Source organism: Neopsephotus bourkii, unplaced genomic scaffold (assembly GCF_033783945.1).
Source record: "Neopsephotus bourkii isolate Nb327-2 ecotype Australia unplaced genomic scaffold, CSIRO-AGI_Nbou_v1 NB_1767, whole genome shotgun sequence".
Lineage (NCBI taxonomy): Eukaryota > Metazoa > Chordata > Aves > Psittaciformes > Psittacidae > Neopsephotus > Neopsephotus bourkii.
In genome coordinates, this window is record NW_026902241.1 from 4410508 (window position 1) to 4434211 (window position 23704).

Genomic DNA, 23704 nt, shown 5'->3' on the forward strand with positions numbered 1-23704 from the left:
TCAGTATGTAGTAGTTTCTTTGGAAGACAAAAGCCCTAAAAATAAATGCTCCCTTCTGACCCCATCCTTTCTCCTAGCTTTCCTGGCGTAGAATGACATTACATGGTATGGGAACTCTGGTCAGTTTGGGTGAGCTGTGCTAGCTATGACCCCTCCCAGCCTCTTGCCCACTCCCAGCCTACTGTCTTTGACAGGGGAAAAGGGGAATAAGAAGTGGAGGGAGCCTCCATCATGTACAAGCGCTGATCAGCAGTGGCCAAAACACTGGTGTGTTATCAACACCTTTCTAGCTGTAAATGCAAAGCACAGCAGTATGAGAGCTGCGGCGGAGAAAGTTAACTCTATCCCAGCCAGATCCATACGTCTACATACAAGAAAGTTTCTAAATGAGAGGCTTTTTGCTACAACATTAGCAAGGAATTAGTCAAAACCAGCTCCCAACTCATTTGGCTGCCACCCAAGTGTGAAAGGTTAAGTTCTTCAATTTTTGCAAGCAGGGATAATCCAAAAGAGCAGTCACTGATACTCTTGATGACTGTCTTCTTTTCCCAAGAATTTGTGCTACTACTACGTAGACATAGGTCATCCAGATAAGCTATTCTGAAAACATGGAAAATTGTTAGGCATCCCACAGACTTCACAGAGTAGAATGCCCTTGGACTTGCATCCTTCCAGTAATACTTAATTCAGAGAGAAACTTTCCTTCCCACAAAATACACATGTATATTCAGAGCTCAGTGGAACATGAGCATTCCTGAAGGACATCATCAGTCTTCTTAGGAACTGAATAAGGAAATTCAAGCAGTAGCTTTTGTCATCAGAGAAGGGAGATTTCTAGGAATGGGCTTTCCCTTGCTTCATAGACAGTCTGCAATCCCAAGCTAGTGCTGACTCAACAGTAACAAGGTGTGAGAAATTGCAAATGCAGCAGCTATAATTGCCTGAGAAGAAATCCTTGCCTATCCATGAATGCTAAAAATTGAACTTTACATTCCAGTGGCAATTCTGAATAAATGACTCAGTAAAGTGATTATGGTGTATATGAGCAAATTATACTGGGCAGACAGCAACTGAAGATTCTCAAATACAGACTTTGCCATTAATCTCCTTTTCAAAATGGATAAACCCAAGTATTCTGAATCTTTTAAAATTAAAGTAATTGGAGAACAACACATCCTTTTCCTTTGTTTCTGGGTGCTCCTAGGCAACCTAGTGCCGGGTAAACACAAACACAATGCTCCCTTAAATATCACAACTATTTTTGTCCTTGCTTTTCCTTTTCATTAGCTAGTTTCCCAAGATGCTGACTCTCCAGACATGGAAGATGAAGTTGAGCAGTTTGCTGACTTTGAAAATTATGGGTCTGCTTTGTTCTCAGTAAGGACTACCAGTGCACTTCTGGAATACAGAACAGATCAGGCTCCAGAGATGGTGACTGCCCATGCTAATAATGTGCACGGATTCCTGGGACCACAGAGGACTCAGCTTTTTCCATAATGCAGGACCCTACGTACCTTGTTACAGGAATATTGATGGAATACTGTAAGGCAAGAGTGAAAGCTCTTAGCTATAATGGAGTAAAGGTGCTTGTTACTAGTATTGAATACAGATAATTTTCCTGGGGTGATGCAGTAGGAGGAGAAGTACTTAAATTTGTAGTACTGCAAAGAAGTCAGAACTTTGTCTACTGGCACTTTTAATGGATTTCAAATATTAGTGCTTATGATTTATTGAGCAGCATGGATCCTTCCCTTCAAGTTTGTGCATGGAGATAATTTGCGAAAGAGGGGAGAGGTAATTCAGACTCTTTTTTGCAGAGGGTTTGTAGAAAGGTCTGCTTCCAAACCTGTGAGAAGCAAAGGCAGCAGTTTCTTGGCACTGTCTACTATAACTTCTTGGAGAGAAAGGCTCCACCAGCAAGCCTTGAAGCTGTTAGCATTTGAAATTACATTCTTAACCTTGCAGAAAGGTCAGATAAAAACATGTGCAGAAAATTCTGTTGATGCCAGACAGTCACCAGTCAGATTTGTGAAGTTAAAGAAAAAATAATACAGTATTTTCTTGCCCCCAGACTTGCTGGGGACATGTAGGCCTCTTGATTCTGTAGGTACACCATTACTGGGAATAGGTACTTTTTGGTGCTTCTGTTCAGTGATTTGAGATTTTTCTGAGCTTCTTCATTGTGTGTGATAAGCTGAGGGTTATTCACTGCCAAATTTAAGAGTTGATTGCTTCTCAGCAAAGCCTAAGAAGTATTGCACATTTTGAGGCTTCATGCAAAAACTTACAGCTTTGTAGAGGAAGAAGTCTGGGTGACTGAATTGTGACTGTTTACTGTCAGAGTCTACCAATGTAGACAAATGGGCTTGTATTCCACTAGTATTATCAGAATGTAGTGGTTCCTGTCTCTAATACCTGAAACTTTGAGAAGTACAGAACATCATGGCAAGTATGTAATAGTACCTCTGCAGCATCCTTTCCAGTGTCCACTGGCTTCAACCCCGGGATGTCCCGAGCCAGTCTGGGGTGGTTCAGGTTTAGTAAGTATGCTTGCTTGCTTTTCTCCATAAAATGGCCCTCATTAATTTTCTTCCATGAATTTGTTTGACTGTTTTTTGGCTCAAGTACAATTTTAGAGTCTACAGCAACCACTATCTGAAAACTCATCTGCACATTCAGTGCAGAAGTGCCCCATCTCGATCATTTTGAACTTGCCGGCTGGTATTTGCCTCTGATGAAGCAGATGAAGAATGACTATGCTGGTTCAGACTAAAGTTTTTAGTTTCATAACCGAACAGAGGCTGTGCAACAAACTAGCAGTGTTTACAACAGTTGCAGAGACTCCTCTGAAGGAGACCTTTTTAGAGAGTATCAGCAGAAATTCATGTGAATGGAATGAACAAAGCAATATAATCTAAAGTTTCTTTTCTTAAGAAGGCAGGCTATGCATTTGCACTGTGCATCAAGCATTCAACCTCTCCTTAGTAATCTTTGCCCTTGTTTGCTTATATTAACTCCTTTGTCTGAGCTGAAGCAGTCTCAAAGCCAATTAAATCTATATACCATAAATTAACATTTTGGTAGAGTCCAAAGCTAATGACTCCTTTGAGTAAAAAATATCAGTATAACCTCAACATTGATTTAGCCCATCTGTCTTACTGTTAGCCACCCAGCACCCACATGGGCCAGCCTGTCTGTCCACCAGCAGGTTAAGAAAGTTTTGAGTCAGTGACAACTGGGAGAAAACAAAAGGTAGTGTGGAAGCTGTTGTTCAGAGTTACTAATGAAGAAAGGAAGAACTAGAAACACTATGAAAATTAAGCTCAGGAGCACATGAAAACCAACTGAGATTATTGCTATTGGATAGAAGAGGTGGAGATGTAAAGAACAGAACAGAAAACCAAGGGACACCAGGCTTTGTTAGTTTTCTTTCTAGTACAGTAACTTCCTTACTATCAGAGTGTACCTTTTTGACTAGAAACATTTGCAAACTACAAACAAAATACTTGAAAAAAAATTATTCAGCAAGTATTTTACAAAAATCTCAATTTACTAATAAATTACTGAAATGCTTTTTTCAGATTCTACAATGGAAGAAAACTTGTCTATGCACAGTTACACTTCTTTTGCTATAAGGTGAGATCTACTTCTATCTGTAAGACAGCGTGGGGTTTAGATAAATGCTATATAGTGGAAACATAAGCTTGTTACTCAGCTATTCAGAAAAGCTGACTTCAGAAAAAATAGCTTAAATTTGTTCCTACTTTTCTTAAAATTTAATGGTTACTTATTTTTTAAAAGACATATTACAAAACTGGATACTCTTGTCAGCCTCAGTATAGGCCTAAAACATGAAAAGGGAACAAGTCACTCTGTCACAGGGCAGAACTAAATTGAGAAGAGGCTGTGAAACCAGAGCTGGACATGCTCGTGCTAGAGCTGGGATTTATATCTGTACAATTTGGGGTTGGCACTTTTCACTGGTGATTTATATATTAAAAAACAAAACAAAACAAAAAATAACTCAAAACCAACCAATCAACCAAAAAAACCCCAGAACAAAACAAAAAAAACAACGACTTTTCCAGAGCAGAGATTCAACGAGGAAATAGTTGACAGGTTACCAGTGCAGTTCTTCTGGAAGTTGGGATTCTCTAGTGGGTGCCCTGGGATGCGGCACTGAAATCTGTGCTGCCAGAACTCAGGAAACCAGGGGTTGCGGGTATTGGTGTCCAGGCGCAGCTTCAGATAGTAGTCGTCAAATGACAAGACCTCTGGAGACTGCAGTTTGATAGTGATGCCTCCATTTGCTTCAGGTTCATAACCTTCAATGACTTCATCTCTGTCTGCCCAACCGTCACTGAAAAGAGGCAAAAAAAACACTTATTACACAAATACAAGAAGTTGTTTTAAAAATGCAACCAGCAAAAAGCAGGTCAACACCCTCAGAAGCAAGAGATTTTGGGGAAATCTGAACATATACTTAAAAGTCAGGCAGAGAGGGAAAGAAGAAAGCGCAGTGATGGAGACCCGTAATGACCAGTCTGACTGATTTCATACAGAGTCCTTATTAACTCACCGGGAATGATGAGGACTTGCCCTTTTCTCTCTGGAAAAGGGTTTTGGGCATAGCTTCTGTCGTGGTGTTTTTGTGACTGAAAGGATTCTGCCTTATTTAGGCTGTCTTGTAAAGGGTGGAAATGGAAATATTAATATTGATGGAAAGGAAATTATGGAATGAGCCAAGATCCTTAATGTTTTGAAGAAGAGATATCAGTACAGCTAGAAGAATAATTCAGACCAAACGTACAGTGAGAAATACACTGTATTGGGAGAAAATGTAATAGGAATAAGCATTAAAGGGGATTAAACTTAAAAGAAAACCATGTTATTCACACACTGCACGGGATGTGTGCTAACACACGCATCTTTTTTTTCCTTACATATTTTTAAAAAGCAATGCTTTTTCTATTTTACTCTTTTTACTCATGTAAGAGATACTTTTAAAAACCTGAAGGTGAAACTCTTTCATGACAACATTATTTTGTAGAAATCCAATTTTAACAAGTTCAAACAAAGTCTATTGGGCTTAGCATCTGAATTTTAGTTTAGTATTTATAACAAGAAGTCCATTGATTTAGTGTCATTGTCTAGTTCTTATTAGGGTCCCCTAAGAACACTGCTATTACAATCTAATTTAAGTGCAAATATTAAGTTGGCTATTGCTTAATTTTAACATGCTAGACATGTGATGGGAGAAATAGATTATTCTGGCACTTCAGATCTAGCTCCATCCACTCAGAATCAAATCAGTGGTACTGCTGCAGTGAAAAGCAGACAGACAAAGCAGTTGTAGCGGCAAAGAGCTCAAGGAGAAAAATGTGACAGAGCACTAAGAGAGAAATCTCTGATTCACCCAAAAGAGGCTTGCATCCTGAATTTCAGACAGACTGAAAAAAGCCTCTTACACAGAAGAGTCATGGGGTGCAGGACATAGCAGCTGAGGGCATTTATGAGACACTCAGCAGCTGCCTGGGACTCCACATGGAAAAGACAAGATTGCAGTAGCAAGCTCTGTCTTGGAAGTAGCAAGTCCTAGTCAAATAGGTGTAAAGTGACTGTGTATTGGGCACATGCGAGTCTTTGGTCCCTAGCCACCAGACTGAACAGTTGTATGATTTAGCTGACAGTTATATAAGCTGTTGCATCTGAGCTGTAGGCACCTAGAAGATAACAGCAGGTATCCATGGAAATCCTATGTACTGAATGTTTTCCATATGAGACTCACGACCCAGGCCTCTATTACAGGAAGTTATTTAAGATATATTAAGATATATAAACTATTCTATGATTCTAAGACATGAGACATCGGCAGCCTATCCAGTGATTAACAGATCCCTTTCGACCTGGGCCCAGGGACTAACAAAGTTATACTTCAGGATGGCATTACATGGCACCTTTGAGCCAGGATTTCTTCTTTGTTTTCACCTTTGCTAAGGCCTTGCAGCAGAACCGCCCAGAATTTCTGGGCTTACAAATCACCGACCAGTATCTTCATACAGCCAAGCAGCATGAGATACACATGTATGCATGTTGCATCTCACATGTGGTATGAGAGCAAAGAGCAGGGCTTGGCACAGAGAGTAGGTCAAAAGGAGGGTGGCAGTGATGGCTGGCATCCCACTGCAGAACAGGGGTGGGCATGATGTGGTATTCCAAAGTGACTAACTCCACAGGGCGGTATCTGCTGGGTCACTTCTTCCCACAGCCATCAATGGAGCCTTGCCTAGCTCCTGCTTTTGTACCTGTATAGCCTAAATGATAACCACGTAGCCTCAGCACAACAGCTGCACTTGAACTGCAACACGAGTGCACAGAATTCAAAAGCCACAACTTGCCCATCCCTGCTCCCTGCCCCAATAGACTTCAGTTTTGGAGAGAGAAAAAAGCCACAGCTCATCCTCTCTGCATCCCCCCAGTCATCAGTTGCCCACATGCTAAGAGCAACTAGTAAAATGTTCTGTGAACCCTGACTGCCTCATGGTAGAGCACGGTCTAGGCAACCCTACAAAAGGAAAACCACGAGAATGAAATTTCTGGTGTTCACATAATTCAAGCCATAAACGAGCACAAGAGAAAAAGACATCATATTTATTTCTTCTTATGTGGGAAAAACTGAGCCAGAGTTCACTCTAACAGCACAAGTAATTGAGTCTTAATTGCATGATTACTTCATTATTTGTCACAATGTTTATGGCTCGCAAACTGTATACTCAAGCAGAAATATTAGTGAGTAAAAAAATTAAGTAAATCAGGCCACTTTTTGCAAGACTTTCTAGAAAGGAGCTAGTTTCTTTACTGCTTAAATTCCTACCAGCCAAATATTTGAGTGAATTATTTCTTATCCTCTGTAAGCTTGGCTTGGAAAATTGCCACATTCACTCTGAAGGCAAAGCACAGCAGCTTTGCAAAGGCAAGAGAAAGTATATTTCAAGTTCTCTGAGAGCAGCTGATAGAAAAGTTCCCCTAAATTGGAACACAGATTCTCACCTAATGTTTCTTTGTCCCTTTCTGGCACCAAATGCTTTTTGTTCTCTCTTCTTCAAATTGTTAAATATGTCTGATACATGAAATCCATTTTGCGTACAGAGAAATGTGAAGAAAAGGCACTGGAATCAGAGAAAAAGTTCATATGTGTTGAAGTTCCTATGGGAGCTTTGCTCTACTTTCAGTAAAGTCAAGGAAGCAAAAAGGAGTCCTCTGGTCTTTTAGGGGAGCCCTGCCATCCTGGCAGCTGCAGGCAGGCTGTGCACCCCTACCAGGAGCCATGTGAGGATTATTAGAGACCTAAATTCTTGTTATAATCTCCGTCTATATTCCTTTTTACTGTTTATATAAGAAAGAAGGGTTGTCTGGGAGCTGTGCATCCTTAGTGCCATATGGATAAATGAATAGTGTTTCAGAAGACAATGTTAAAAAAAAAAATCATCACATTTTTAATGCAGGGCAACAGCACAATACTGAAGTCCAGACGAGTGTGCATGTCAGTGACAGAATCACAAGACCAATAGCTTCTTAAATGGAAAAAATGAAATCTCATTTTAAAAAGGCAGCGCATAATATTCTTTTGTTGTCAGATCTGAGTACTTTACACCTACTTTCCTTCTTTTATCCTGCTGATTTGCAATAGCACCACACATAGCATTTCTTGCAAAACTGCCTTTCTGAGTGCCTTTCCTGCAGATTTCAGGAAGTGGCCAAAAGTTATCAGCCAATCTGCCCTCCCTGATGAGGGTCTGCTGTAGGCTTTGTGTGACAGTCTGGACTTGAAACGTGACAGGTATCTTGTGCAACAGTTGATCTGAAGCTCTGTGAGGGGGCTTAAAGTGTTAAGACAGCAACAGTGAGGGAGGGAAAAGCACGTGGGTGTCAAACCAGCAACCACTCTGTTCATGCTTAGGAGAGAAAGAACTGCTTTTGTTATGTTTCTGTGGTGTTTGTCACAATCAAAATGGTCAATGATATTCTGGAAGCTACTCTCAGTACAAGTTCCAGTCTGGGGGCTGACATTCATGATGCCAAATCCAAATTTCAGCATTCAGTCACAAACAAAAATCAGGCAGAAAAAAAGAAAGCCCAGAGCTACCCCATCAAGCTTCAGAAGTCCATTATCCATTATCACAGGTAAAGTTGGAAGAAAAATAAAAAAGCTGTTTTTTTCTTAACCAGTTCACTATTCTGTTAAAGTGTGACAATGCACATCTCTGAATTGTGGCTTAAGTATCATAGCCTCCCTATGTTTCCCAACCTGCAGTCACATATGTTCTTGTGACTCGAAACACCAGGAGAAATGTAAAGGGTCTCTGATTTCCTTTCCCAAACATGAACACTGTCAACTGCATTTCACAAGGGCTGATGAGACAACCAGCAATCAGGCTTTCTATTTTCATCTGCTCAGGTCTCAACTCCTAAACTATGCGACAGCAGCTCTGCTCTGTTTCCCAGAACAGCACCCAGAGAATTAACATTCCAGATGCTTTTTCCAAATAGGTAAACAAACATTAAAAAGTACACATGGTATTGTTCATAGGGACTACTTGCCCTGTGATTACTGCGGGAGGTGGCATCCTTTCACAAGTAAAATAAATGAAACATGTTTGTCAGTCATGGGCACTGGCAATTTGGTCCCTGCACCTTGTAAGGTTTGATCTGACCACACGCTCCTCTGTGTGGAGGGCTGCATTATTGGCAGCATTGTCACATCACTTTGCATTAGCTGAGGTAATGTTTTCTTAAGAAGTCTGCATTCATGATGAGACTTTTCTGCGGTATTGGCAAAGTCATCAAATATAGAAAAGAAATTAAGATAAAAAAGGTCCTTATAAATTCTATGTATTCTATGCAATAATATATATATATTCTATACAATAATCTTCTGCCTGTGGTAGATACTCTTGTCATTGTAAAACCAAATAGATCAATCATATTAAAATAATTTCCATCTTTTTTTTTTTTTTTGGACAGGTTCTGTTCCTGCGCTAGTAGGTATTTTTTTCCACTTTGAAAACAATGTTACATATAGCCATACCTATGTAAATGGAAACACTTGTTCTGCACTTTCAACCTTCTCAGGAGCTCCCTGCAGATATATCACTCAAGTAGGGTAACAGGGCACCAGGTGACTATAATTGTCACACAAAAGGATCAGTGTCTGTATTCTTGCCTTTCTCTTCTTTCCACAAAACTAAAGCCCGTGTCAATATACCTTCCTTGTCATGTTGATACACATCCCTGTAGAGCACATTTCTGAGTGCTGCTTTACCATTGCTGTCAAGGCTGCCAGCTGGCCTGCTGTTATGCTGAATTTCTGTTAGACTTAACTATGAGGACAGCGCCACTCAAAGAATTCAAAATTTAATAATGTGCTATGCCATTTTGTTATATATGTCAATACTTCTATTTTTAATGGCAATTATTATATGCTGGATTATATAAATAAAGGGTTCGACATTTTAGTTGGAAAGTACTTTGTGCAAAACCATCTTGCTGTATGGTGCTCAGCCACTGCTTATTTAGAGGCATTGCAAAATGTTACAAAACCCTAAACATTTCAAAAGGTTACAAAACCCTAAATAGTGATAAATGGGGTTTAAATATTTATTATTTGGTTCTGATAAATGCCAGCACTGTGGATTTCCAGAGCTGGTCAGACCTGGAAGCCTGCAAATGTTTTCACTTTTTATACAAGTCTTTTCTGACAGCACCCCACTGAAATATCCAACACGGACTCTCCTGCCTGCAAGCAGGAGTTGTACGACTGTGACGGCCTCCTGCCTGCTCTTCTGGCAGAATGGACAGAAACTCAGAGCTCACCATAAGGCCAACCCAGAAAGTATCACTGTGACAGGCAAAATAATTTCATAGGCAGCTCCACCAAAAAATCAGTGTTGATACTTGATACGAGCACATGTGGCAGAACCAGGCCTGGAGCAATTCACAACAGTACTGTAGCTGACTGCTCAGCTGTTCTCTTCTGGGAGCACACTTTTAAAACAATTATTTCATCAGCCTGACATACTGGGAAAAAAAAACAACCATGGTTAGCTTGTTGTGAAGGAGGATGGACCTATTCTCCGGCAACAAGGAGCTCTACCAGTGACATTCAGTGTCTGTATAATCATGCCTCAAGCAGGAGATGCCATGTAAAGAAGACTGAAACTGTCCAGTATCCACAAGTCAGCACATGGCAAAGTGACTTTCATGTTTACACCTGTGCATTATCAGTCAATCACAGCAGTCACTAGTATCAGCTGCAAGGTGCCAATCATTACTGTTATTAAGCATTATTTCAAACACGAGAAACAAAAAGCCATTTTCACACTTACTCAGCTAATTCACCAGTACTACATGTTTGCATTGAAGAGCAGGAGAGCTTTGCCAAACCATAGAATAGTTAGGGTTGGAAAGGACCTTAAGATCATGAATTTCTAAAAAGCACAGCTTTACTTTTACGTGTATAACAAGTCTTGGAAATCTTGAGAGAAGTCCCATGGCTACAGATAAGCCTGTATCTCACTGCTAGCAAGACCAGGCTGAAAGGATCTACACTGTCATGCTATAACCTGAGACTTGCTGAGCAGTGATCAACCTCCTTAAAACCAGAAGTATCAAATTCACTAGATTTTCTCAGCTTAAAGAAAAAATGAGGGCCCAGTAGTTTTGCTCCTGCAGACATGGATGGAGGTAGGCAGGAGTCATCACCTTCTCGAGCTGCCTGTCTCTTGCAGTAGGCATCACAAGGTACTGAGGGACTTTGTTCCATTTCCCCACAAGACTGAGCTGGGCTCAAATGTACCTTGAATTCCAGCCCCTAGATTTGTCCTAGTTGTTTGCTTTCATAGGTCAGTCCTGACTAATCAGCTGAGAGCAGCATGGGAATATCAGCTCTGCATGCTGGAAACGGGAGGAGAAAACCACTGAAGCTCCTTCTAGGGGGGCAATGGAAAGTAAAAGAGAGAGAGAAGATTGCTGCCTTAACAATCTCCCCCACACACAAGAGAAGGAACAAGAGAAGCATTTGGTGCCAGACTGTGCAGTTACCGATTTTAGACTTACAAATCACACAGTGCTACTATGCCACTGTGGGTTGTAATCCTGCCACTGACTAGATTGAAAAGCATGTCAGCCCTGGTCAGGGCTTGGGCTGGACATCACTAGAGAGCACCAGTGTGATTCCGGAAGAGACAGTATGATTTATCAGCCAACCCAGCTCCCTTAGAGGCAGCTACATGTATCCATAATGTTTTCAACTCTAATGTCCTCCAGGAGGTGCTATTTTGGAAGATCAAGTTTAAAATAATTCCCAAGGCCACTTTCTACAAGCACTTTGTCATATTCCTTTGTAAATTTTCTGTTCTTGACAGGTTCTCTTTCATAATTGCTCATATGTAATTTTTTGCTTCCCATCCACGACTACTGAAGGAACACAGTCACAGTACCACGTTAGTTCTTACATTTTACACAAGCAGAAATTGCTGCTGAGGGCTTCCAAATTTTATTTAGTGAATCAGTGGATTTTTCTGAATGAGTGACACTCTGTGAAGAACCTAAGTTGACAAATGATAGGTCATTATGTTTCAAATGATTATCATTCACTTTTGTGTGACTTTCCAGACTTTTTGCACCATTCATTTAAAAAATGTAGATTATAACCTCACGGACCATGATGGATTGTATTTTGCAAATATGTATTTAGAAAGGTTTTAATTATCATATGTGGTGCATAAATTTGCATGCAATTTACATAATGCAATTTAACTGCCTATCATGCAGGCGTTATCTTGTGGAGTCTTTACTGCGAAGATTCTTGACATGTTTGTCATGTGCAGCTTTTTGTCAATGTAGTTGCCGCTTTTATGCAGGAAAGGTTTTACCATTCTCAAGGGTACACAATGATGCATATCTTGGAAAATAAGCAACCATACATATATTCTCTAAGGCAATAGCTGATTTTTCAAAAGTTGTACACATGCTTTCACCCAAGAATAACAAGTGGATTGAATCCTTGCTCTGCATATTTGAAACTCACAACGTGAGACATCATGAAAACTCCGTATCTTTTCCAAATGAAAGCACATGTGTAAGGACGAGGAGAGTATCCGATTTTAAACAAACACTAACAAATAGGAAGCCTTAATCTTATCATTGTGCTTCATTTAAGGTGTTCCTGGGCTCCAATATGTGCAGTCAAATCCAAGATTTTTTATATCTTATTAATACACCCATATCTGAAAATTAAAAGGTTTATCTTTGCTTCTCTGTATGAATTCCTGGGGATATTTTTTATCCCTTGATGCTTCTGTGCTGCAAATTAGGTGCAAGAAGACTCTACTGAAGAATGCACATGGATAGTAACAGGCAGTTCCTGCCATGGAGAACTCAACTGCAGTCGTTTTTCAGAGAGGGTAGTTAGAAAGAAATATTCTTGTTAAGACTTCTATTTTGCATGAAAGCCTCACTGAGCGCTTCTCTGTGGACCCATACAAAGGCATAAAGGGGAATAAAGTGCTTCCTACCCCTACCCCAGCCAACAGCAAGCTACTCAAGTCTTGGGGTCGTATCTGAAGGACTGGAAAGATACCATGTAGAGAGGAAACATTCCGAAAACAGGTGGAAAGGTACAGGTATACGTGTAGGAAAGAGAATACATAAACGATGGCCCTCTCTGCTCCATGTCTCTCTAGCAGATCTTGCTGGATGCTTGGATTTGAATTTGTTGCACTTCCTGAAACATGAATTCATAGATGTCTTCCTTAACCACAAGCAGAAAAAGAGACAGCACATTTCCTTTCTCCTCTCTTTGCTTTGTTTGTTGCAGTGCTGAGGAACAGGAAAAGAGAGAAATGCCTTATAATCACATTTCCATCTCATCAGTGTGCTGAGCTCAAAAATACCTGGATTCAAGCCTTTAGATTTCTCAAAGATGTTGTCTTTCATAGAATAGTCCACAATTTTCCTTCAGTGGCTTCTATTCTTCTGCAATTCCCTCAAGCCCTTCCTTACTGCAACCATTTCCTATGATAATGCTTAAGAGAAATATACACAGAATTTATGGGCCTTTTCTCAAGGGAAATCATATTTCAAATATGCAGATCTAATGAGGACATCCTAAATCTTGCACCAAGTTGATATTACTGGTTTGTATATACCCTATTTCCACACCTGTACAAGGTTTCTGGAATTCTATTTCCACACTCATGATTGAAAACTGAACTTTTAACACACATATTTATGTAGGAAATACTTACTTTTATTTTGATAGCCCTTCAAAGAAACCATGTTTGCAGAGGAACTGGTAGCCATAGGTAAGAGCTATCCATTCCATACCAAAGTATACTAACATGGGCTTCAAAACATCAGATCTAATAAAATGCATAACAAAAGGTAAAACATGATTAAGTTCATGATAAAATCACAAATCCCGTGAATCTATTAATCAAAGTTAATATGTAGTAGAAGAATATTTCCATAAACAGCCATTTCTGTTTCTACCAAAGAGATTTTAAATGTGGCCATATCTGCCATTCTTTCTTTTTCACTTTCTGTGTTAATTGAACATTCAGATTGCTATGAATTTTTATGAGTAAGATAATTTTCACTTAAATATTCTTTTTTTTCTACATTTTAAATTATGTATTGATATGGAGAATATCCAATTCATACTATGCTAGTGAGTCACCCAAGCACCTAAACTTTTCCAGTGAGAGAATCAAGTAATACTTCAAGGCTTTCATAGAATAAGTAAAGTCAAATCATTAGACTTCAGTAATCTACTAACATAGCATTGCATTGTGTCTGTAATGAACAGTTAATGAACCACTCGGAAACCAAGAAACCAATGAATAAACTGAATAATGGAATCACCTGAAAATTAAGCAATCTTTTAACAGTTAGTGAACATTAAAATAGGTGTCATGACTTGAATATTTTAATAATCCACTTTCTTCAGGCAATAATATTATATTTGACCTACAGAAACATATATAGACAATTTTAAAAATACATAAAAGTACTACTGATTTACACTTCTGCACTTAATGCTGTCTTGAAGTCGTAAAAGTTTATCCATGCAGCTACACAGGTATGAAAAAAGAACCCTAAGTACAATCATCTGCCTGTCTAAACCAAACTTAGTTCAACACCATTCAGCTTGAAGAGCTGACTTACATCACAGCAGAAGCACCCCTTCTCTTTTTTGAGTGTTTTTTAAGATCTCTTTAATAGAGACCAGAAGCAGTGTTTTCTTAATGTTTCTGTTTCACAAATACAATTACCATAGTCACCACAAACATGTAATACATATGAATATAGAAGAGAGAATGACCCTTCAGACAACAAACTTGTCCAATTGCCATTTCCTGATAATCAAAAAGAAAAGGAAATTCCAAGCCATGAAGAAGTTGACAAGTCCCTTGTCCTGGGTTCAGCTGTAACAGTTCTTTTTCTCCTTCTTACTAGCTGGTGCAGTGCTGTGTTTTCAACTTTAGTCTGAGACCATGCTGATAACACACCAATCTTTTAGTTGTTGGTAAGTAACGATTACTCCGATCAAGGAACTTCCAGTCTCTCATGCTGTGTCAGTGAGAAGGGCACAAGAAGCCTGGAGGAAGCAGAGACAGGACACCTGACCCAAACTAGCCAAAAGGGTATTCCATACCACAGCACATCATGCCCAGTATATAAACTGGGGGGAGTGGCCCAGAAGGCCCAGATTGCTTTTCAGGTAGGGCTGAGTATCGATCAGCAGGTGGTGAGCAATTGTATTGTGCATCACTTGTGTTCATTGTTTTGGTTTTTTTTTTTACCCTTCCCTTTTTAGTTTTATATTCTCTCCCCTTGTTATTTCCCTTACCATTAGTAGTAGCAGTAGTTTTGTATTATACTTTAGTTATTGGCTTGTTCTTATCTCAACCTGTAGTATCTACATCCTTTCAGTTCCCCTCCCCATCCTTTTGGGAGTCAGGGCGAAGAAGAGGGGAGCAAGCAAATAGCTGTGTGGTTCTGAGTTACTGGCTGTCCTTAAAAAACCACAACACCCCAGTGCTGTTATTTCCTTTTACTCTATGGATGAATTGTATGAATTTATTATCAATAAAAATGTTGTATAAATAAAAACTGTTGTGTGACAAACGTAAGACAGCAGTCTGAATCTTTGAATAGCTTGTATACAAGGACTGTTAGTCACAAAAACAGGAGAAAAGAGGAAGGAAGAAAAATGATGGAGAACACAGCCAGATAAAGAGCTCTATAGATTTTGCATATTATGACCTGTGACCTGTAAATGAAGGAAGACTGCACAGTTGCTACTACTTCCAGAGAAACCTGGGGTGTGATTAAAAGCCAAACAGGCACAGTGCTTCAGCTCCTTCTGACTGTCTTAGAATGGAAAATTGTTTTTCTAAGGTGCCTTTTACCTTCTACTGATGGCCACCTGTGCTTAGTGCTCCACCTTCCTCTCTATTTGACTCCTGGTGCATTAAATCTCTTTATTCCCACCCCACTGAGAACTGAAGCAGGGGTAGGCTTAATGTACCCAAATGAAAGGAGCAGACATAGAAGACAGTCTTATAGTAGCCTGAGCCTCGAGGAACCATCTATTCTACATGGAGCAAATGACTTATCCTTAGTGAATACCATGAGATTGATTCTGAATCCTCTAACTCTGATCTAGTAGCACTTACTTATATGAGGGACATAACAGGATAGATGAGATTGCTCAGCATTAGGAAATATTGGTCACTTAGAGAAAGAAAAGAATATGAGAATAATATCAAGGTCACTTTCATTGTCGGTCATCATCATCCCAGAAGGCCCATGGCAGGGAGAGCACGCAACTGTTGGGAAAGAATGTGGATGTGAAGATATTTTGAGTGTTTTTTAAGCAGGAAGAGTGTATTAATATATAAATACAAATATATAAATATATTGGTGATACCATAATATTCCAAGTGACATTCTAACTAATGGAGAAGGGGGAAGAGGGAGGGAAAGTCATACATTATTATAGGACAGTCAGTGCTCTTTGAAATATAAGTAGCTCACAATCTATCCTATGCAGACTAATCTTATTTCCAGTTTCAGAAAGGAAAAAGTACATAACCCAGTGTCCCATTTAACTACATATAGGAAGTGCTGATGGAAAGAACAACAAGAAACCCTTTTTTTATTTACAATACCTTTATGAAATGCAGCATTGTGTTTTTACTTAAAGAGTAACAGCTCTTCACCAAATTAACCTGTATTTAAAATCAGACTCTGTTTACTAATTAATTAGAAACAGTCACGTATTTTGACAATTTGTGCTGTGAACTTCACTCTGCAGTTGTTACTGGGGGAGGAGGGAGGAGGCAGGAGAGCTGAGCAGGTACGAAATCTATGCAGTAACCACAGACGTAAGCCAAAGGGGAATATGCATGAACAGGAATGAACTCTGTTTGCCAGTTTTATTCTGTAACACTAGCTCTATAACTCTCCCATGTTGTGATTGAGGGCCACTTACTGTGTCCTGTACAGTGACTCCCACTACAGCCAAGTAAGCCGTTGTCATTCTGCCCTTTTCTCCTTCCCATCTGCTTGTCTGTTATATTCCCAGTTGCTTTTCCATTCTACACTGCATGACTTCCGCCCTTTCACACTGTCTAGCTAATGGGACTTCATTTAATGAAAGACCCTAAATATTGCCATGATTTAAACAACAGAGAAACAAAAAACTCCTTGCATGAAGAAAAAGACATTTTTAGCAGCTATTATTTTTTTTTATGAGAGACAGTATCTCCATATGCACAGCCAGTGATTGCATACATTTTAATCCCTAGTGAAACACAAGAAAGAAGGATGCCATCACATGTTAAAAAGAATAAGCTGTGAAAGGCTAGCATTGTACTAATGGGAACTACATCATTTGGGTAGAGGAAGAACAGAACTGTCCCTGGAAGACTGACCCAGTACAAAGAATAAGATTACTACAGCAATGTTATTTATTTCCTCTGCTGCATTAGCATCAAGTTTATCTGTGCTACAAGACACGTGAAATCTAATGCTATATAAATCCCCGATTGCGTTCTGAATAATATTTTCTAAAAGTAAATACTTGAAAGATTTGGGCTTGTTCAACCTGGAGAAGAGAAGGCTCCAGGAAGACCTTAGAGCAGCCTTCCTGTACCTAAAGTTGACCTACGAGAGATCTGGAGAGGGACTTTTTACAGGAGCGTGTAGTGATAGGACATGGGCTAACAGCCTTAAGCTCAAAGCGAGTAGATTTAGCTTATAATATTGGGAAAAAGGTCTTCACTATGAGGGTGGTGAGGCACTGGCACAGGTTGCCCAGAGAAGCTGTGGACACTCCATCCCTGGCAGAGTTCAAGGCCAGGTTGGATGGGGTTTTGAGCAACCTGGTCTAGTGGAAGGTGTCCCTGCTCATGGCAGGGGGTTTGGAACTAGATGATTTTCAAGATCCTTTGCAACCCAAACCACTCTATAATTCCATAAAATACATCTGTTTAACAAAATTAGAATTTGATCCAATATTGGTCAAGGAGATGCCTGAACTGCATTAAATAAAACCACTAGAATATCAATAACCTTTCACCTGGAAATCAGTTATGACTTGGAATCTGTATTTTTGCACAGGGAATAGAAGGGAAATTGTGACTGTGTCATGATGATGGAACGAAAATATCACTCCCCAAAAAGACAGCCTTCTGTCATATTATAGTCATGTATAAATATTATATACATGGGCCATGTAATTCTGTCAGCCAAAAAAGCAGGAAAGGAAGAAAGGGCTTTGGGGGGGGGTGGGGGGAAAGGTAACACAATTAGCGGACAATGAATACTGGCTAGTTCAGTTTTTATTACCTTGGTGGGGAAATCCCTGCCTCAGGACCCAAAATACGCAGGCACCAATGAATTCCAGCTTAGGACTATCTTTTCTAATATCCAAAGAGGGGAGAGGCATGCCCTTGTTATGTGCCTGTCTAATCAATGGCTAGAAACAGCAAGGATTATTTTTCAGGGAAGGCTTGAAAGAGAAGCATCTGATGGGTATTGATTTAATAAGATAACCTTTTAAAATGGGTTACTGAGAAAGTCCTTAAAGAAGAGCAAACCAGTGTTAGACAGCCTTCTCTGTAGAAATCTTTCTTCTCTGAAAAGAACATAAAAATAAAAGTAATGAAGCTCAGTAAGGACAGATCCATTTTGCTCTTGGTTGGTTTTTTTTCAGATGAAATCCCAGAGACTAATTAACCCAGCCTAGGTTTTTTTTTTGTTGTATTGAAATCTAAGTTCATTTGAAGCCACTGAGCCCATTCAACAAAAATGGAAACTGACACTGCTGTTCCTCTTTCCTCTCTGATACCACCTTTACCACTCACCAGGTCATCAACATAAACCCACCAATATTAGTCTACTCCGGTTATTAGCTGCTTTGCAAAGAACCTCCTATTTCCTCATTTATTAAAAGCAGAAGCAAAATCAAAAAAAAATACTCATTTTTACTGCTTTGGAAACTGAGAAGAGGAAAGCTACCTAGTGTACAACAGTAACTTCTTCAGTGTCTAAGCTAATGCATAGTACAAAATGACATAATACTTCATCCTCAGAAGTGTTTTGCAGTGTTGTAGTGTTTATTGTTGGCTCTTCACATCTTATTCAAGCAGATTTTCCCTGTGATATTTGCATTACCAATAAACCAAATATTTGGTGAGCAGAGACTACGAACTTGCAAGGCATGTTTACAAATCAAGAGATATACAATATACGAGATTTTCAGAAACGTTTTAGAGTCTTCATGGCTTACATGACATTCTTTCAAGCTCTCTTTGGAACTATAAGTGTTACACAATTCTTTTTATTAAATGAAAATGAAAGTTCTTATACTGATGAATGCCTTCAGAAACCACAACTGAATAGAAATATAAAATAACCCATAAATCCCTCAAAAAGAGGCCACTCTGCTCCTCCCTCCAAGGACAGAGAAGCATACTTCATAAGCTAAGTGCAGGCACAGCACTATGGCTAGGAGAAACAACAGTGTTTCCACAGTGTGCACAATTTCATTTCCCAGAAAACCGATCAGAAATAACAGAAAAAGTTCATGGAAGATATACTTACTGTTCTGTACTTCACTAACAACATGAAGTTATTCAAAATCCACCTTAGCTTTGCATCTTCACAGTACAAAGTGACTTGAATTCTTAGAATGGTGGTACAGACTCACCACAGTTTTGCAGCCCAGAAAGACAGGACACCAGGTTCTACTTAGCATGTGCTACTAAAAACCCAAGCTTTTTTCATGGCTAACCCTCTGGGGCGTGCGTCTGAAACAGGCACTACTGTCCCAGCATTACAGAAAGACAGCAGTTTCCAGCATTGCAAGAAGGTCTGTGGTAAAGAGTAACCTTATTTATTTTCCCAAGTTGAAAAGAAAAAGAAATAATTTCTTTTTCCTGTTTTTTTTTTTTTTTCTTAAAAAAAGGACCGTGGAACCAAAAGTGCATCTGAGCGCCAACATCTTAAAATTATGGAGAACAATAAAACAAGGTGGAAATAGTATTAATGATTGATTTTACTCTTCAAAATACTGGGACTCACTACTGCATGATGGAAAGTTCATGCTGAAAAATTACTGTTAATTTCAAACCTCACATTTACATAGAAATACAGCCAGAATTCTTCACATTTCCCCCTTTTTACGTGGACTTGTCAGAAGCTTATACTCCCCTTAATGACCTCCCTCAGTATATTTTTATATTGTAATTTATTTACATGCAAAACAAATTTGAATCTTTCTTCTTGCTGCCTAGCATTTTACATCCTTGACATTATTTCTGTTTGTTCTTTTCTGCATTTGATTTCTTTCTCGTATATCAGCAGCTATATTTGCAATGTCCTTCAATACTTTCTAGATGTCTGTGAGTCTCATCCTCATTTCTCTTGAGACAGATTTAAACAGCAGCTAGTTTAGTCATTTTACACTTGTTATTCTCTATCTTTATTCATGAGTTTACTTCCTTCCTGCTATTTATTTTTTCTCATTGTAATTGTATAAGCCTTCTCAATTTCTTTTAACACACCAGCTCTCTCCTTCTATATGTACTGTAATTTCCTTTCTTCGCACATTGTTCTTGCTTGGCTTACTGTCATATCCTTCCACTTGGCAGAAAACAAGAATGAACAAATAGCCAGGCTGAACAACACATACTCTTCATTATGCACAGCACCTTATTGATATGCATTTCTTATCTATATTCTGAAATAATTGCTCTTGTAATTTATACTGCAAGTTCCTATGAGATAAAAAAAAACAACCAACCAAACCAAACTTCCCTTTGGAATTTCAGTATTTAATTTGAAATAATGGAAATCAGAATTAGTGCCTCTAATACATATTTGATTAATCTTCAGGCATATATATATTACTTAGTACTTGAGGGGATGGGAATCCTGAACATACAATAATTGTAGGGGCATTGCATGCTTTAAGTTAAATAAGTTTGCATATACCTTCTTGGTTTTGAGAGAAATTAGCAATTGTTTTATTGTTATCTCTGCATATTTTTTATGTTTGAGTCTGTATTTCTATGCTTCTGTATCTATCAAAAAAGAAAACTGGTTACATATTTACTGTACTAATTTCTTTCAGAAGAGCCCCTGTGCTCCCCAGGTACACAGAGAACTCACTGCTCATCCCAGCTCTGCTCCACTCCTGTTAGCTCACTCAGCGCCTGCGCCTGCCTCCAACTTGGCAGGAAAAGTCCAATGAGTGCCAGTAGACATACTGCCATGCCTCCCCTCTGTTCAAATAGATTTGCTCTTGGATGGGAGATGGAAAGAGGAACTACTGGACATTACTTGTAGCAATGTATCTCCAATATTCAACATGTCACAACTGAAGCTGCGGATTTTAATATCCTACTCAGTTCTCATCCTTGTCAACTCAAAATATACACTAAATTCTTACCATGCATGCAGAGTGGTCTGGGTTCCTGAAATTGAAAAGAGAAAAACTGAGATGACAAAATCAGCAAGACTTGAGAATATGGAAGTATATGTAATCTTAAAAAACCAAGGGAAGAATACAGGCCAGTGTTACTTGTGGCATCATGAATAATACCAGGAAGGTGTACAAAAAGAGTGGAAAGCTGTACTGGGCAGTGTCAGGGTGATTAAATGTCAAAAAAACCACCCAGTCTTCATAAGAGATCAGTGATAAAAATACTACCTCATGAAGGTTGAAAATAGCAGAATAACCTTACAGGAATAAGTGTCCCACTTTTCTGAATGTGACCTGTAGGATGAATTACAAAATCTTAGCATAGAAATCTGAAAATTAGAAAGACAGCATGTAGCTGTAAGCCAGTATGTAGTGGACTAAGGATCTTAAAATACATGACGGAGGAAAGTCACAGAATAAGTTCTAATCCATTTAATAAGCTTTAGATGTGAAAGGACAGCAGCAACAGGTAGAATACCTGTAGTGTGATGCTATATTTAAAGGTAGATGACATAAACAGCAAATTAAGAGATAGTAACTCTCTGCCAGCATTTTTGTTCCCTTATGAAATAGAATTCAAAGACAGTTTGGCCCCATTAAAAAGACCCTACAATCTTTATGAAGGTTGTAGCCATATGTAAAAGGGAACAGATAATAAAAATAAAATGAAAAGCCTGGTAGTGTATTAAAACCAATTTTTTTCATTTCATAAATTCATCGTTAGAGCCATTCCATAGCTGTAGCTCAAGACACACAGTAATTGTAAGAGGACAGATATGCATATTTTTTCTTCTCCTAGTTTTTTTTTTCTCCTCTAGAGTGAGATGACCTAGTCAGCTTAATACTCAGCCCCATTTCCTCCTTCAGATGAAACTTCCAAAGCCTGTGAAGTTTGTACCTGAAAGATCTTGCCTAATCCACTTTTCACTGTCTCAGAGGTGTCTATGTTCCTATCATAAAACCAAATCAGTTTCCTGGAGGCTGGCAAGAGTTTGGAAAGACTCACCAAATTCCTAAGTATTGTGTTAAGGAAGCAGAGCCTCACATTTTTAACCTGAAGACCACAGATTACAACCAACTGATGACTAAATCTGGAATTAAGGAATTTAAACCACAGTTATATTATGTCTTCTCAGCAGAAATTCTAAGGGAAGAAAGATTAAGCACAACCTTCTGAGAGGAGAGAAAATTACTATGTGTACTGATCTACTGTGCCCTGCCCAGACTTAGGAACTGTTACATTAGGTTATGCAGTACTGCATGTATGTATGTACTCAATCTGAAATGTGAAACTGAATAGAAAGCATGCTTGGGAAGAAAGGCTTCTTGACAAACATTAAAACAGTCTGGAGTAAGTACTGAATGTGTGCATGCTACCATTTATATACGCTGAGCTAAATGAATTTAAAACCAATAGAACACCCACACAATTTTTTTCCAAGATGATGGGGCACCATATGATTATTCATTTATTCTTCTTTATTAAATGGAACTAAATTCCCAGAAAGCAAATGTGTGAGATCGTGCTAGAGACAGCTTTCGTGTTGTTTCCACTCCCCCTCCCTTCATTTATTCCAGGATACACTCTCACACCAGACCCTTTTCTGAAAAGTTGTAGCAACCACTTCACTGAGTGACGAAGGGAATCACTATGAGTTTCAAGACTGCACTAATCCATAGTCAAGGATAAAGCCTAATCTGAGAGCCCCAAGGACCAGGCAGAGCATAGCTGATATATGTACCAGTTCACTAAAATTTCTGGTACCTAGATGACAAAAAAACACCCAACTACTGTGAAAAATAAAAATAGCTGAATGTGAAGGTTCAGTTATACAAGTATTTATTTGGATTAGAGTCTTCCATAATGTGGAATATGGAAAATAATGTAGGACTTGTCATTTAGGTCTCAAAGTCTTATCAGAGGAAACTGAACTTTAAAGAACCTATTCCTGGAAGTCTGATTGCAAGTACAGCAAAATAAGTGCTCTCCTCAGGCATGTCCAGATTATAAATAGAATTACAGACATGCAAGTAATGCATCAATTAAATTTACATTTCCAACTTGAAAAGGACAAAAATATGTAACAGATATCTAAGCTGAACTATTTTACCAACCCCTACTCAAAAATCAATATCAAATATATCTTGCAAGTGCTGGCTTAGAGAAAAAGAAGTTGTTTCAAGGAAAACAAACAAACAAACAAACAAAAAACCCACAGAAAAAAAAAAAAAACCACCAAAAAACCCCAACATAGAGCAAGCATCCACAGGTCTAAGGTGACAAAATCCAGTCAGCTATGAGGCACAGCTATTAAAGGCCTGTTTCTAGTATTAATAAGCTTTTAAGGTCAATATGATGTTTCATATGAAGCCAAGGTAAAGATTTTTTTAAATGGTGTGAATGTGTTAAGACAGTCAAGATTTTCAGATACTGTCACTTGGTCTAATCAGGCTTTTGTAAATAACATGATCATAAAGACCCCATAAAGACAAAATTGCCTGGATTTGACCTTTAAAAAACCCAGAGGTGTTAGCTGACTCAGAGTGACATTTTTAACCACCATGGATCTCATTTGAAGCTGTTCTTATCACAGAGCATAGTAAACCAGAACTAGTAGATCCAAAGTTAGCAAAATATTCTTGGACTAG

The 23704-nt window shown here is 38.9% G+C and overlaps 1 protein-coding gene across 8 annotated transcripts in view; it reads right to left on the minus strand.

The window, feature by feature from the left end:
* GRM1 (glutamate metabotropic receptor 1) overlaps nucleotides 1-23704 on the minus strand; it is a 177275-nt gene that overhangs the window by 62864 nt on the left and 90707 nt on the right. For all 8 annotated transcript variants that reach the window (XM_061378723.1, XM_061378722.1, XM_061378725.1 and 5 more), the window contains exon 4: nucleotides 4125-4360. In XM_061378723.1, the coding sequence (XP_061234707.1) occupies nucleotides 4125-4360 (236 nt within the window). The remainder of the gene's footprint in view (nucleotides 1-4124; nucleotides 4361-23704) is intronic.